Source organism: Parasteatoda tepidariorum, chromosome 3 (genome assembly GCF_043381705.1).
Source record: "Parasteatoda tepidariorum isolate YZ-2023 chromosome 3, CAS_Ptep_4.0, whole genome shotgun sequence".
Lineage (NCBI taxonomy): Eukaryota > Metazoa > Arthropoda > Arachnida > Araneae > Theridiidae > Parasteatoda > Parasteatoda tepidariorum.
This window is the reverse complement of record NC_092206.1, coordinates 98,694,437-98,709,698: the sequence shown is the minus strand read 5'-3', so window position 1 is coordinate 98,709,698 and position 15,262 is coordinate 98,694,437. Positions and strand designations below refer to the sequence as shown.

The 15,262-nt window shown below is 26.7% G+C and overlaps 1 protein-coding gene across 1 annotated transcript in view; it reads left to right on the top strand.

Moving 5' to 3' along the window:
• The first annotated feature begins 987 nt into the window (after nt 1-987).
• LOC107438410 (uncharacterized) overlaps nt 988-15,262 on the top strand; it is a 60,568-nt gene continuing 46,293 nt past the window's right edge. The window contains exons 1-5 of the mRNA XM_071179290.1: nt 988-1,368; nt 10,987-11,163; nt 12,287-12,362; nt 12,885-12,986; nt 14,219-14,294. Of these exons, the coding sequence (XP_071035391.1) occupies nt 1,366-1,368; nt 10,987-11,163; nt 12,287-12,362; nt 12,885-12,986; nt 14,219-14,294 (434 nt within the window). The 5' untranslated portion in view covers nt 988-1,365. The remainder of the gene's footprint in view (nt 1,369-10,986; nt 11,164-12,286; nt 12,363-12,884; nt 12,987-14,218; nt 14,295-15,262) is intronic.

Below are 15,262 nucleotides of genomic sequence, written 5' to 3'. Positions count from 1 at the left end.
CTATTGAAGTTAAAAAATTTCTTATTATTGTCAAATATTACAAGTTACATAATTAAATCGAATTGCTTAATTACTTTAAACATTTTAATTTTTATCAAGAATTAAAAATTTATGTCTTAAACTCCTCATTGCCATTTCGCAGCGAATGAAAATAGTTTCGAAATTTTACTAGTTATGTAAGTAATTACGTGAGTGATTCAATGACATTTAAAATATTAATTTCCTCTTGATTTTGCATTTGCATTTAACATTATATCACCGTGCAATTGAAATTTTTGTTTTCAATTTCAAATTTAATTAGTTAAATAATAATTCAAGTCATTTAATTACATATTATCAATATTATGTTCATAATGAATCAAAAATATATGTTTTACGTTCAACATTATGATTTCGCTGCTATTGAAATTAGTTTTTTTTTTTGCTTTAATAATTATTAATAAATTTTATAATAGAATTTTCCTTCTTAAATAATTACTTTATTTTTTAACTTCATTGAAAACATTCATTCCATAATGAATTAGAAATATTTCTTTTACTTTTCCTACTATGACTTCATTACAATTAAAATTGATTTTTTTTTACTTTACATTTTTACTAGCTTAATAATTAGTTCAAACTGTTTAATTACATTCAGAAGTTTATTTTCTTTATGAATTAAAAATATGTATTTCACACTCCACACATTGCTATTGAAATACTATCTGACAAAATAAGTCACAGTTTATTTAACACGTGACATGACATAATGTTTTCATGGCGTTTTTAGTAAATATTCCAAATATCAGAATAATTTATCGCTGGTTAATAAATAGCATTTAAATCATTCAGCTATTTTCTTTAAACTCTACCGGGTCATTACTATGGCTGTTGGCACGCTCCAGTTACAGTTTTATTCACGTGTTGGCCTACAAAACCAATCAAATTCACGAAACTTTCCATCCTCTTAATAGACAGACCTTTAGTGAGTGGGGCACCACACAATACCCTAAAAATAAAAAGAAACAAAAAGGTCTTGCAAAAACAACAACTATCCATGTCTTTTATTTGGTGGAAGGAAGTCCTCCAAAGAGAATCCAATTTTAGAACACTCTATATCTGTATATTGCCAGTTTCTTTGGTATGTGATGTTCTTCATCGGAGAAGAAACGCCACATCTTGGCAGACATCCCTAAAAAAGTAAGGGGACTAACAGCTCATAGAGTATTATTGGCAAGGGGGTACCTGGAAGTAGGTGACGTCAAAGGGGGAGGAGTTCGAGGAGATAGGCTACTAGAGGGGGTGCCGGAATCCTCACTTCTTGAGCCGGGGTTCGACCTAGCATCTTCTCTTTAGTTTCTGCTCCTCATCAACTAGTAACTCATCATGGTGAGTAGTGATGTGGATTTTAGTTGCTTGATACATACCTTTTTCTCCCATCCCCGACTCCTCTTCAATTCACGCTTCACTTGATTTCGGATGTTTTCTTAAACTGTCTTGGGATTATACGTTACATGGAGTAAATTGTGGAATAAGTTGTGACAGTCAAAAAAGTTACGGTTCGTAAACATGTAGTTGAAACATGGAAGCACTACTATTTACCGAACTCATTTTTTCCACGCAGGGAAAATGAGTTTCTTTTTCTTTTAATTTATTAATTCTACCGTTAGTTTACTTCGGACACGTTTGTAAGAGCAGTTAAAGCTTAATATATTTTGGCTCATATTTCTTAATTAAATTTCTAGTAATTATTTAACTTCCAAGCAAAGATATATTTCATAAATTTTGTCTTGGAAACAGTTTTGAGTTTTTAAGCTGAAAATAAGGAATAAATCAGAACAATAAACAAGAATCTTTTAAAGGATCTGAATATAAAAATGAAAGATAAAATTTTTAAATCTATTCAATGTTATTCTTGCATAGAAACGTAAAAGAGAGATTAAAATTTCAAACAAAATATTTGATAAAACTATTTTTAATTTTATTTTAATATTAGATTGGGAAGCAAGAGCGCTCCTAAGGAAATGACTTTTTACTTTCTTGTTTTGTTCCTATGTTTTTGCTTTTTCATGTCAATTACCTCTGCCATTTGAAATAAATAAATAAATTTTAATATTAGAATAGAACTGCCTTGGATTATATTCAACTGGATTCATTTTGTTTGTTATTTTGGAAATATTTCTTAAAATTTTATGACTCCTAAAATTTCAAAAACATTGTGTGATGCTTGCTTTTTAAGGTTTAAAACTAAATTTTTAGCAAATTAATTAATATAAAAATAGTAAAGCTTCAAAAATATATGAATAGTGTTATTAATAATTCATGTTTTCAATAACATTAATAATTCAACTTTATGTGTGTTAGAATTTTGGAATGTTAAAATTTCCTATTTCGAAACTTATATTTTTCCATTTTATAACGACTTAAATATTAATATTGTGTTGTGAATTTGTGATCATCAATAAAATCATCGAATATTTTAAATTAATGTTCTATGCTTTTATAATTTAAAAAACTTATTTCGAGTAATTAATTAAATAAGTGCAAATAAGCACAAACATTAATACCTATAAAACAATTTCTAAAATGTTCATCAAAGTTATATTTATTATAACAACATAAAATGTAATATTATTTTATGAATCAACTTTAAAATGCTTGGATTTTATTGATGAAAATTGCATGATGCATCTAAAAGTTTTGTGTATCATTTTAAATATTTGATAAGGAACCGATTCGAGCGAAATTAGTGATTTTAGTTTATGTAATTAAATTCACACTGAAGAATTCATTTTTAATATTTTTAAACCAATCTAAGAGATTTTTTGTAAATATTTTAAATTTATTTATTAATCGTAAGATTTTTCTTATAAATCTATTTTCAATGAATTTCTTATTTTTTTACTTACATTTTTTATTTCTTATCTTCAGTTACATGTTGCAAGAGCAAAGAATGTTATGATAAATCATTCTTCATATTATTTGACAAAAGAATTACTTTAGAAACTTTTCTTTGGAGCTAAGGTCAACAAAAATCATATTTTGCCCTCAATATATTTATTTTCATTAGAATATCCATAAATGGAAATAAAGTTAGGATGTATATATAAAAAATTTTAATCGTTAATAAATCATTTAAATATGATATTTTTTAAAAGAAAACAAGTTTATAAACAATTAATAAACTAAACACTAGTTCGTAAATATTTTCTGAGAAAATTTTTTTTCACGCAATAAATGTGTTAACTGTGGAAATAAGTTTAAAACTCCGGAAAATAATTAATTTTTTCAATTTTTATGTAAAAAAAAAATTTAAAGGAGTATCATATTCATTTAGTCTTATGATGGGAAAATAAATGTGGTTTTTATCTAATAATAATTTACTTGATAAAATTCGGTAATGGCAATCCATTTTGAACAATTTTAAGAGTTTTGAATGAAAAATGCTAGCTAAAATTATTGTACTGAAATAAATTCAAAAGAACTCCTGTTTGAACAACGGGATAACTTTTGTATTAACCTTTTTAAAGAAAATATCGAGAAAAAGAAAGTGTCTTTGGGTTGCCGTTCCGATAAATGCTCTGTAGCATGGTGGTAGCAGGCTCAAATATCGCTGCAAACTTGGATGTATCTTTACGGTGTTCTTCTCTAAGACTTGATAGATTGATAAGGGTTTATAAGCCATGGTGTGAAATGAACCAGAAATGTATGTAACTGCAAATAGAAAATATAGATATAAAGTATAAAAATCACATAAAACAAATAAATTAAATGTAGAGTAACAAAATTATGTTATTTATGGACTATGAGTTTACCAGCTTTGGGCTTTCAAACTCATTAAAACAATTTATAACCGTGTTAAATAGATAACGTATAAGACTTATTTTCAAAAAGTTTAACGTTATAATTTTTAAATTTTCTTCTTTATTTGGCAAAAATAACTACCTGTTTCGAATATCGATTTTCGCTGATATTCTATTATTTGTTGAGAATTTTCATAAATTATTATTCATACCAAATTAATTTAATTATTAATGAACTACAATTTTTTATTATAGAAATCCAACAATTAGGAAATAAAATAACATTACTTTGTTAAATTTAAGCTGTTTATAAAAAGGAATAATTTAAAAAAAGTAACTAATAAAAGACAGTTCGATTTTTGTTTTTTAAAAAAAAGTACCTTAGTCCAAAGTACCTTTAACGAACATTGTTTTCGTTCATTTGAAATATATTTTTCCCATTTTCAGTTCTTACAAACATTAAAACACTTCCACTTATACAGGACGTTCCGTGATAACCACCCTTAATGTACATTTTAAAAATCAATATCAACAAAGCATGATATGATTTTAGTGATCTCAAACTAATATTTAAGTGAGAAAAAAACTCTACCGAAATCCAACTAATCATTATTGAGTAAGGTAGTACTGATTGAACCTGTTTTACTGTTTGAGAAAACAGCAAAGAGTTAAAAAGCGATTACTAGAAAGACTTCCAATCTCGACTCACCTTTTCATATCGCCTGCCTTTCTTGTGATTCGTCCGATTTTGATAGCAGTTTTGCCTCTTTTTGAATAATTTTTTGCTTTAATATTCTGTGTCACCCTGTATACTTTGTCTTCATTTTTAACAAGGGTTTTAAAACTCCATATTAAGGGCAGTCATTACAGAAGATTTTCGTAGTAGTCGTAAAAAGGAAGATCAAAAATTTGAAAATGAATAGAATTTCTTTTAAACTTCATCAGCTTGTTCAGCATAATCTAGAAGGCTACTAGGGTATTGTTTTTCTTAATAAAAAAATCACATTCTTTAAACCAGGAATTAAAAAATATATTTGACTACCACCAGGAGAAACCTTTTGTTAAAAATTTGATAGTTGGATGAAATAACATTCAATTATCTAGTTATCCGATACTATTAAATTATTCGTTCTTGTAAAAAAAATCTGATGGAAATGCTATTTCATATCATTCTTATTTTCGCTAGGAGTAAAATATTCGTGACTATCTTGACTTATTAAGAATTATAACGTACATAATGGAATGTTTTGTACAGGGAAAAAGTTATCAATTGAGAATGGTTTATAATTAAGAAAAATTAAAACTCTGCAATTTAGCTTACACTTTGTATTTTGAAAAATCATGATTATAGGACATTGTATAGTTTAAAATATTTAAATTATTACTGTTAAAAAGTTTATAGAATAAGCTATGAATGTATCATGTATATTTATGTGTAAAATCATGTGAAATCTCATAGGGTCGTTATTATTGAAAACACAAAATGAATACGAAAATTTAAAGTTTTTTATTATACATGGATATGAACCATTCTATTTTTTTTTAACTTCATTTCCAGCGAAGAAAATTCTGTTACACATGTTATTATTCTTAAATTCCGTGATACACAATAAAATATTGCAGATCAAAAAAAGGTATTGAGAAGCGGCATTTTGGACGCATCATCCGTAAAATCCATTTTACCGAAAGACCATTTTTCCGTAATATCCAACTTTACCGTAAAGCTTCATATCGTAATATTTTACAGTAACATTTATTTAATTAGAGTGTCGGTGATTTTAATGCAATTATTACTGTAAAAATTACTGTACATCGGATATTTTGTTCCGTAACATGCTCCAGACAAAATGAATTTTATTATTAAAAAAAACTGTCACCCGGAAAGCCGGCACTTTTTAAGGTAATTTGATCCGCAATTTTTTACAGTGTAGACAAGGATCTTTTATTCCACGCGAAAACAAGCTAGAAATAAAATTCTGTTACAAAGAATTATTGTTTTCAATTCTGATATAAAAATGATGCAGACTACATGATCAAAAAGTATTTCCTTCATTAACTTTTGGAGGACCATAACTCGACACCTAGATTGAGTATAAGCATTCAATTAAACTCCTATAAATCATCGAAATTAAATCTTAATTTGTCAAAGAAAACTCACAGCAAAAATTAATCTTAAGGCAGTCATCTGTTTGTAATGATGACAGTTATAGCACGCGAATGTTTAGATTAGGTGCTGGGAGTCGGAAAAAAAACTCACAAAATTAAGCTGCGAATCGGAATGATGACGAGCGATATGATAGAAAAAACTAAAACCAAGCCAAAAAGCTTTCATATAAAAGTGGCTTTTTTATTTACCCCAAAAGAGAAAAAAAATTAAAAGAAAGTAGAGAAACTTAATTCGTTCCAGAATTGCAGTTTCCATGATCGTTAGAAAAATTGTTTATCAAAAACGTCTAGACTGAAAATAAAAACCTCGAACATCCTGAAATTTTATTTTTATTTAAAAGTTATGTAATTTGCTTATCTTAATACAGAGCCCTGAACTTGAAGATTTCAGAATTAAAATTTCATTAATAAGATTTTTAAACTAAATAAGAAGTTCCTTTACCATCAAAGAAACTATATTCAAATTCGTGTTCGTCAAAACGATTTGACTATTATTTGAACACAAATAAGCAAATAATTTATAATGGAAAAAATAATAAGTATTTTATATTCAAAAATGGAGTTTAGCATAAATTTAACTTTTTATTTTGTTGGTAAGTAATTTTAAAAATTACACAAAGCCTCTTTTAAAGTTTTGTTGATTTATAGGATTTAAGACTATTAAAATGAAAACTAAATTATACTACATTATACTTAAGCTAATTATTGAAGCATTCTACATAGGAAACAGTCGAAAGAGCTTTCAATAATTGTCCTGGATTGTAATTTCCCTCCGAATTTATTGTTCCAAACTTCAATCGGAATACATTTTTAATTATAAGCATTAAGTTGTAACAAGAATTGTAATTCTTTTAATTATACGTTCAATTCTTGTATGAATTAAAATTCTTTCATTTATTCAGTTCTTACCAAAATTGAAATCACCTCAATTATATATTCAGTTCTTTTACATCAATAACAATTCTCTCAATTATCTATTCAGTTTTTTTGCATAAATGATAATTCTCTCAATTAAGAATCCAGTTCTTTTACATAAAAATGAATGGAGAAAAAAAAATGAACTGAAATTTAATAAGTCTAAGTTGTGACATTGCATTGTCAAAATAAACTAAGTTCGTATCGTAATCTCAAACCAGCAGTATTCTCTGTGGGTGAAACCAAGCACCTTCCATGTCTGTTTATATATAGCATCGCCAAAAATGGCCGTTCAAAATGGCGGTCGTATTCTTTTGTGCTCTCAATTTTCTAGCTTCTCAGCATTCTGTGTTGGGAAGGCGTTTATTTTAAGAAAAGGATTGATGGCCCGAATATTTTCCCTACCTTCTTTTTTTTCCCGTTCCCCTTAGTCTCTCTTTTCTTAAACCATATCTGAGTGTCTAGGGATAAATCGGGAGTGCACGCCAATTATGATGTTTCAGTTTATTTGCTTTGGCATGCTTTTTTATCACCGACACTATTGCTCCATATTGAGTGGTAGTTAATATTTTTACTACTATACGCAAATCTAATCATGCGTTTTACATACGTCTAATCATACGCTATTAAATATTTAATTAGTCACACAAATTAATTAAAATTTAAAAATAAAAGTAGTATTTTAAAATTATAAAGCGTATTATACATTAATCTTTGTGCAAAACATGGTAATATTAAACAACATCAAAATCAGACTAAATGTTATATAAAACAATTTTAAAGAATTGCAATTGCTAAAATCATGGATTCTAAGATGATTTAGGAATATTTAAAACTAATTTGAGTGCGTCATTAGATTAAAATAAAATAATACTGATATCATTTATATTATGAAAAATATAAAAATATGATGGTGGACAAAATTAAAACTTAAAAATATACAAATATGATATAAGATTAATGAAAATTCGAAAATAAAAGTTATATTTTAAAGTTATAAAGCATATTATACATTAATCTTAGTGCACAACATGGTAATATTAAACAATAGATATCAAAATTTGTCTGAATGTAGGATAAAGCAATTGTAATTATTCAAAATCATAGAATCTAAGATGATTTAACAATGTTTGAAACTATTTTGAATGCATCATTAGATAAAAATAAAATAATACTGATATCGTTTATATTATTAAAAGCATAAAAAAAATATGGTGGACAAAACTAAAACACAAAAAATATACAAATTAGTACTCAAAAATGAGGCATTTTACTTAAAATTTCTTATTATATGACAATTGATTGTGAATAACACATTGAATTGTTAATAACTGAGAACATTTATTTGTAGTCAGTTTTACACATTGTTTACAAATTCAATAATCATTTTGGCTTGAAGGAATTATTCAAGGTAAAATATACGTACTCAGTCAGTCCGCATCAAATGTAATCAAATCAGATAAATAATAATTGTTAATTTATAGCAAAATGAAATGATATCATTTTAAATGCTTGATTTCATTAAGAACACTAAAATACTACTTTTAAAAATACATAGGTGAATTGATTCTTATTCGATGAAGTTAATATTTTAATAGTAATTTTAATTAACTCTAAAAATTTATGGAAGGAAAATAATATTATGAAAACTGTAAGAAAGTCGGAAAATTTAACGAAAACAGAAAAGAAATTTAAACTAAATGGAAGATTGACTTTATAAGATTTTCAATAAATAACGCACACCTTTTGGCTAAATTCTTTTGATCCTAATATTGATAAAACTTTAAACTAGGAAATTTAATTTTAAAACTTGAACTAAAATATTAATTGAATTTGAATCTGAAACCTGAAAATTAATCATAACTTAAAAATGTAACATAAAAATTAATTGTATTTTGAATACGAAATTTGGAAACTTATTGCAAGGTTAATTTGAAACTGGAAAATTAGTTCAACATTAAGTATTAAACCTACAAGTTAATAATGGTTTAAGTCAGAAGTATCAAGCAGAAGTATTCAAAAGACATTTTCATTAATAATTTAATAGGGAACCTGCAAGTTAACAATAATTTGAACCAAAAAGAAATCAAGCATTATAATTTTAATAAACTTAAATAACTTAGACATAAAACTTACATGTTACATGAAAAATTTAACAAAAAGAATCAAGCATCAGGCTATTAAAGTCTTTAAGAATAACTTAAAAAAGGAAACCTTAAAGTTAATTGTAGTTTGAATCAGAATTATCAGCATCAGGATTTAAAAGACTTCAAGAAATTAAAAAAACGAAACCCAGGAAGTTAATTGTAGTTTGATCTAGAAGAATCAAGCATCAGGATTTAAAAGACTTCAGGAACTTAAAAAGTTTAACCTATAAGTTAATTGTAGTTTAAATCAGAAGAATCAAACATCAGTATTTAAAAGACTATGAGAATAACTTAAATATGAAACTTGTATGTTAATTATGGATTGAAAAATAAAGAATAGAACATCAGAATTTGAAAGACCTTAAAAATAACTTCAATACTTCTAAAAGTTAACTATATAATAACTGTTGAAAGTTTCAAGTTAAATGCTATTTGAACCAGAAGAATTATAACTTTGGAATTCAAGAAATGTTCAGGATAATTCCAAATATTTGTTATTTACTTATTTCAAATAGATGTCAAGTTATCCAAATTATAAGAAATGTGAGTCCTTCACGCGACTATGTTTTTTCTCTCTCTAAGATACGATATTTCGAGGGTGATTTGAGAGAATATCTATTTCTGGTGAGAGAATGGGAAGAACTCGGGAATAAAGTGCTTGTTCAGGCGCTCGTGGTATTTTTGTTCTAAAGTGAGAGGGTGAAGGAAAAAAAAAAGAAAGAACTGACGAAGGCAGAAAAATTCTAACTCTGTGACTCAAGTAAACTCGTGCCAAAAAAACTGAACTTCCATTCACACCTTCAAAAACAAAAGTAAAAAAAAAAGATAAGTATTTGAGTTCAAATTCTGTATTCGAGAAATTAGCTTACTTAATAGAAAAAATCTGTCCTTATTCCAAGTTATAAAAATGAAGGTTATAAGATCATATGAAAACATTTTAAAGCAATGAATAAAGACATAAAAAATAGTAAAAGTTGAAGATAAAAAAAAAAAAACATCAAAGTGTATTTTCAAAGAGATGAGTCTTTGATTCAGTTTATGTTAATTAATATACAGGGGTTAATCAAACAAATGGAAGCACTTTTATACTAACTTTACTTAAACTATTTTTCTTTTTGAAGCAAATGTTTTGGAAGATTATACATGCCAAAACTGTTGGCTCAACTTGAGAGATCATGCTTGAAGCTTTTAGATAGTGTGCTCTTTTTACCCTTGTAAATATCGGGTCGACCAAAATGAGGAAAAAAGTTTATAACTTTTTTCTTGATTTAATACCGGCAATTTTAAAATCATTCTACTGGATTGCAATAAGGATATAAGAATGCTTATTTAATTATAGTGTTGTTAAAACAGAAAATCATCTTTTAACTCTGAATTCTCATGTTGCTCGCCATTGACCACCATTTCTGAAAGTTTCAAGCATGATCTTTCAAACTATAACAACAGTTTCGAATATATTTCTTGACAGTTAACAATTATGAAATATGAACAGCCATTTGCTGATAAAAAATAGTTTTTTTTCTACATAAGTATCGAAGTATTTCCATTATTTTGATCAATCCTTGAATAGTACAGTAGAAATATTAACATTCTTTCTAAGAACTGATTAACAAAACTTACTTAAACATAGCCGCAACTTGCATTTAATGTTTTAGCAGAATATAGAAAACGCGTTATAATTTCTATCTATTGATAACAAATAAAAATTATTCAAATATTATTCGTGATTGATGTACTTTGTAATCACATTTAGTGCAATACTCGTGTATCGCATTGCAATGACAATGAAATTGCAATGTGATCGACATTAAAACATACTATGCGATTTCGGGTGTATAATCGCACTATATATGATACTGATATTATAATTTTTACACACTACCTATATTTATAATTAGTATAGAATATTATTTTACTGTGAAGAAATAGAAGTTCTGTAGATATTTCCGTTCTAATTTCTGTTCGATGATTTTCAGGGTGACGAAGACAAGAAAGAGAAGAAGAAGAAGTCGAAGAAGAAGGAGGCAGATGAGGGTGATGCAGCCCCAGCTCCAGCCCCTGCAAAGCCATCTTCTTCCAAGAGGAGGGCGCAGCGATCAGGCAGTAATGTCTTCGCTATGTTCACACCTCACCAAGTACAAGAATTCAAAGAAGTAAGAAAATCAATGAAAGAAACGATCATTTAAGAACAAACTCATACTTATTAGCATCGTTTCCTTTAACTAAAAAGAATATACAAACTCACAAATGATATTGAGATCAATAAGCTTATTTTAACGTCCTAGTGAAAAACAATCATTACAAATATTCGTACTATAATTGGAAATTGTTAGATGCATTTTCTCATTCACAATTTCAACATTTCTTTAATGTGTATACAAAGGAATTTGATCAAGTTAATCACTGACATCAAACTGTATATAATATCAACAAATCACAAAGGATAATTATTCTTTCAACAATCAGCAAATATAATATTTTTAATATATATTTTTGAAGTTAAATTTTTTAGGAATCATGTGTGGTTATTTTATTTTGATTCATTTATCTAAAAATATTTATATAAATTGAAATGTTTATTAAGATATAATGTTAAGAAGTGTAATACTTAAATATTAAAGGATAAAGCATTGAAAATTATTTTAAGATTAAATTTTTAAAGATTAAGACTTTATTGTTAGTAAAAATGTATAAAGTAAATGTTTAAACGCCCTAGTAAAAAACAGTCACAAAATAAATGCAAATTTTTCTTCATGACAGTTATGTAATAATAAATTACCTCTTATGATTTTCGGAGAAATTTGAATAATTTTAAAACATTACATTGTAAGTAAAATTCTTATTTTAAATTTCGAAAGTACAGAAAAAGTCGACAAAGTATAAAAAGTAGAAAAGTATTTCGAAAGTCAAAAAAGTATAAAACTTCAATAAAACTTTCGTAATTATGTACAGTTTATTTTTACGTATGTAAACTTTAATTGATAATTATCTTACTGTTTTCTTTAATTGTTTGTTGTTTAATTGTCTTTCTCTAGAAAAATTTACACACATAAAGGATAAAAAAATCGAAATAAAATAATATATGAATTTAATATGAATAAATTTAGAATGCATAAATTTCTATTCACTAGGAATAAACTTAACTAACTAGAAATATAACTAGGAGTGAATTAAAAAAAAAACTGAAGAAACTATAGATTAGATAGAAAATATAGATATAATTGTAAATAGAAAATATAATTTGTGTCTAATAACATTTTTTTTTCCTTTTTGCAGGCTTTCCAACTCATTGACCAAGATAAGGATGGCTTCGTATCCAAAAATGACATCAGAGCTACATTCGATTCCCTCGGTAAATTTGCATTTCCTTGATTACAAAACCATTTCAATTGTTTATCTGATGATGTAAACAGCAACCCTATTTTTTTAAAGTTTTAACCCATTCAAAGCATAACTTCGCTGAGAAAGTCACTTCCATCTTTGAAAATCCTTTCCATTAGGTTCAGCTGACGCGAAGTAAAGAGAGAAATAAATAAAAGTTCTTCAAAATTCCATTTTTGGCGTCAGTTGACATAAATTCTCAAAGCCTCATTCACTGATCTAACTCACCGTTTTGTTATGTTTGAAATTTTAAAGCATACTTTGGATTTTTAAGCATTTATCGGTGAAAGAACTTGCAACTACAAGTTTAATTATGCGCACCCAGATTAGTAATTCTTTTAATATTAAATATTCAGTTAAGATGTTTTTAACTAAATATAGCGCATCTAAATTCATTAAAATGTTAAAAGATTGTCTGCAGATGCAATAGTTTTTTTTTAAAAAAATGATTAAACATTTATTAAATGTGAATTATTAAATTGTGTGTTTGTAGGTCGTCTATGCACAGAAGCCGAGCTTGACTCCATGATTGCTGAAGCTCCCGGACCCATCAACTTCACCATGTTCCTTACCATCTTCGGTGACAGGATAGCTGGTAAGATTTTATACAATTATTTAAAACTAGTGACAATTTCATTTAAAACAACTCTGATTTTCTATAACAGTGGTTCCTAAACTGGGGGCGATTGCCTCTAAGTGGGCGATTTGTATGGGGCGATGAGTATTAAAAGGAAAATAAGTAAAAATAATGATAAAAAGCTAGCAAATATTGAAATTGAAAATGTATAACGAAACTAAAAGTTCAGACGAAGAATTACGATTTTAAAAAAAATAATGCAATAAATAAATAAAAATTCTAAAATTTCTGAACTTTTTAGTTATATATTGGGTTAAACAAAGATTTGTTTTCCAGATCCTCTCAGCAACAGAGAAATTGGTTGAACAGTTGCTTTTGAAAGCGGACCTTTCATATTCATCCGTTAACTGAGAGAGCAGTAAAGTCTTTGTAAAGTTGAACAATGGAGTTTTTAAATTTTAATTATCAATTTATTATTTAATTTTAATTATCAATTAGTATTTAACTTTCATTTTAAATAATTTCAATTAAAAAAAAGTATGTACTCTTGTTTTAATTACTTTTCCTCTTATATCTGTTCTTTCTGAACAAATAAAAAAAAAGAAAATGTAAAAACTTATATTTTCACTTTTTCTTCAATTCAGTATTATTGATGCGTATATTATTGATGCTCCCGGTTTTGGGGGGAAAATAAAAAGGAGAAGGGAGATAGTTGGAAATTAGCATTTAGAGGGGACATAACAAATTCCATTTCACTTTTTTAATTTTCTATCATAAAAACTGAAATTGCTTAATTTGATGCGCATGTTATCTACAGAGTAACTCGGCCTTATTTAGTTAGTAAACTATATACCTATGTAGGAGATATTTCATCCATCAATACATGCTAAAAATTTAAAGATAAACACTCTATTTAATTTAAATTATGAGCTGATTTAATACATATATCGGTAATTTATCTTAGGTCTGATAACTGTACAGGGGTCTCACGTTGTTTAGAAATATTTAAAATCTTTAAAATAGAAGAATGAATACGAGGAAATACAAATTCAAAAGCAAAAAAAAATTGAACTGAATGGCAAAAAGTGTGAAAAAAAAGATAACGAGAATAAAAAGATTCTCCATGAAAATTGTTTTTACTCGCATAATATATAATTACACAAAAACAAATTTTTGAAAATAATTTTAAAGTGAAAAAATTGCTATATGCTATTTTAAACAAATAAAACAATTGTTTCTTTCTCAACCAGGAACTGATGAGGAAGAAGTAATTGTCAACGCCTTCAACATGTACGATGAAGGAGATGGCAAATGCAAAGAAGAAACGTAAGTTAAATAGGAAGCTGTAAACTATATGTAGTCTATTTTATATTCAGCGCAATATATTCAGTTTATAATAACACAATTATTTGAATCTATACGAAACCACTACGTTAAAAACATTAACAAGTAATTATTTGAATACACTTTTATTAATTATTAACGAAGTACAGGCAACTAGGGTAAAATATAAATTTAAAATTATAGTGCAAACATATATATTCAATATTTATTTATTACTATAATTTTAAAAACATGAAAGTTTATTTCTTCTCACTGTGATGAATGCATACACAAAGTTGCTTAAGAAACTATCCGGAAACAACTCATATATATTTAATGTTAAGTGATTTTCAAATAAATTAATGTCATTTTTGCTATTTACAGATAATATGATATTCATAAAACAGGATTAATAATTACTGGATAATATGATATTCATAAAACTTTATTTATTGTAACAATGAAATATTTTTTCATCAATTACAAAACCGCCAGTTATTTTCGTATTTTGGCAAATAAATATTAAAAACTTTCTGTGTGAAAACATTTTTTCAAAAACATTTTATTTATAAACTTCACTAACATATTGTAAAATTTCTAAATTCATACATCTGGAGATTTTTAATCACCACCCTTAATCTATATCACAGAGGGTTTGTAATCACCTTCAATTCTTGACAGTTATGAAGTCATATAAATACTTATTAAAGGGATCACTTATAAGGGGATAATACTTATAAATATACTTATTAAGGGGATCATTGTGAGAGGATAATACTTTTAAGCAAAAAAAAACGTAGACCTATTGAAATTTAATAAATAACAGCTGCAAAAGGACGGAATAAAAGCATGTTTCATTGCTGGATGAAATCGAAAGGTGATAAGAGACGGTTATTAGAAACACCCCCAAGTTTTATCACCTTCAATAAAATTAGGTTTGATATTTTTCATCAATACTTCCTCATTTTCTA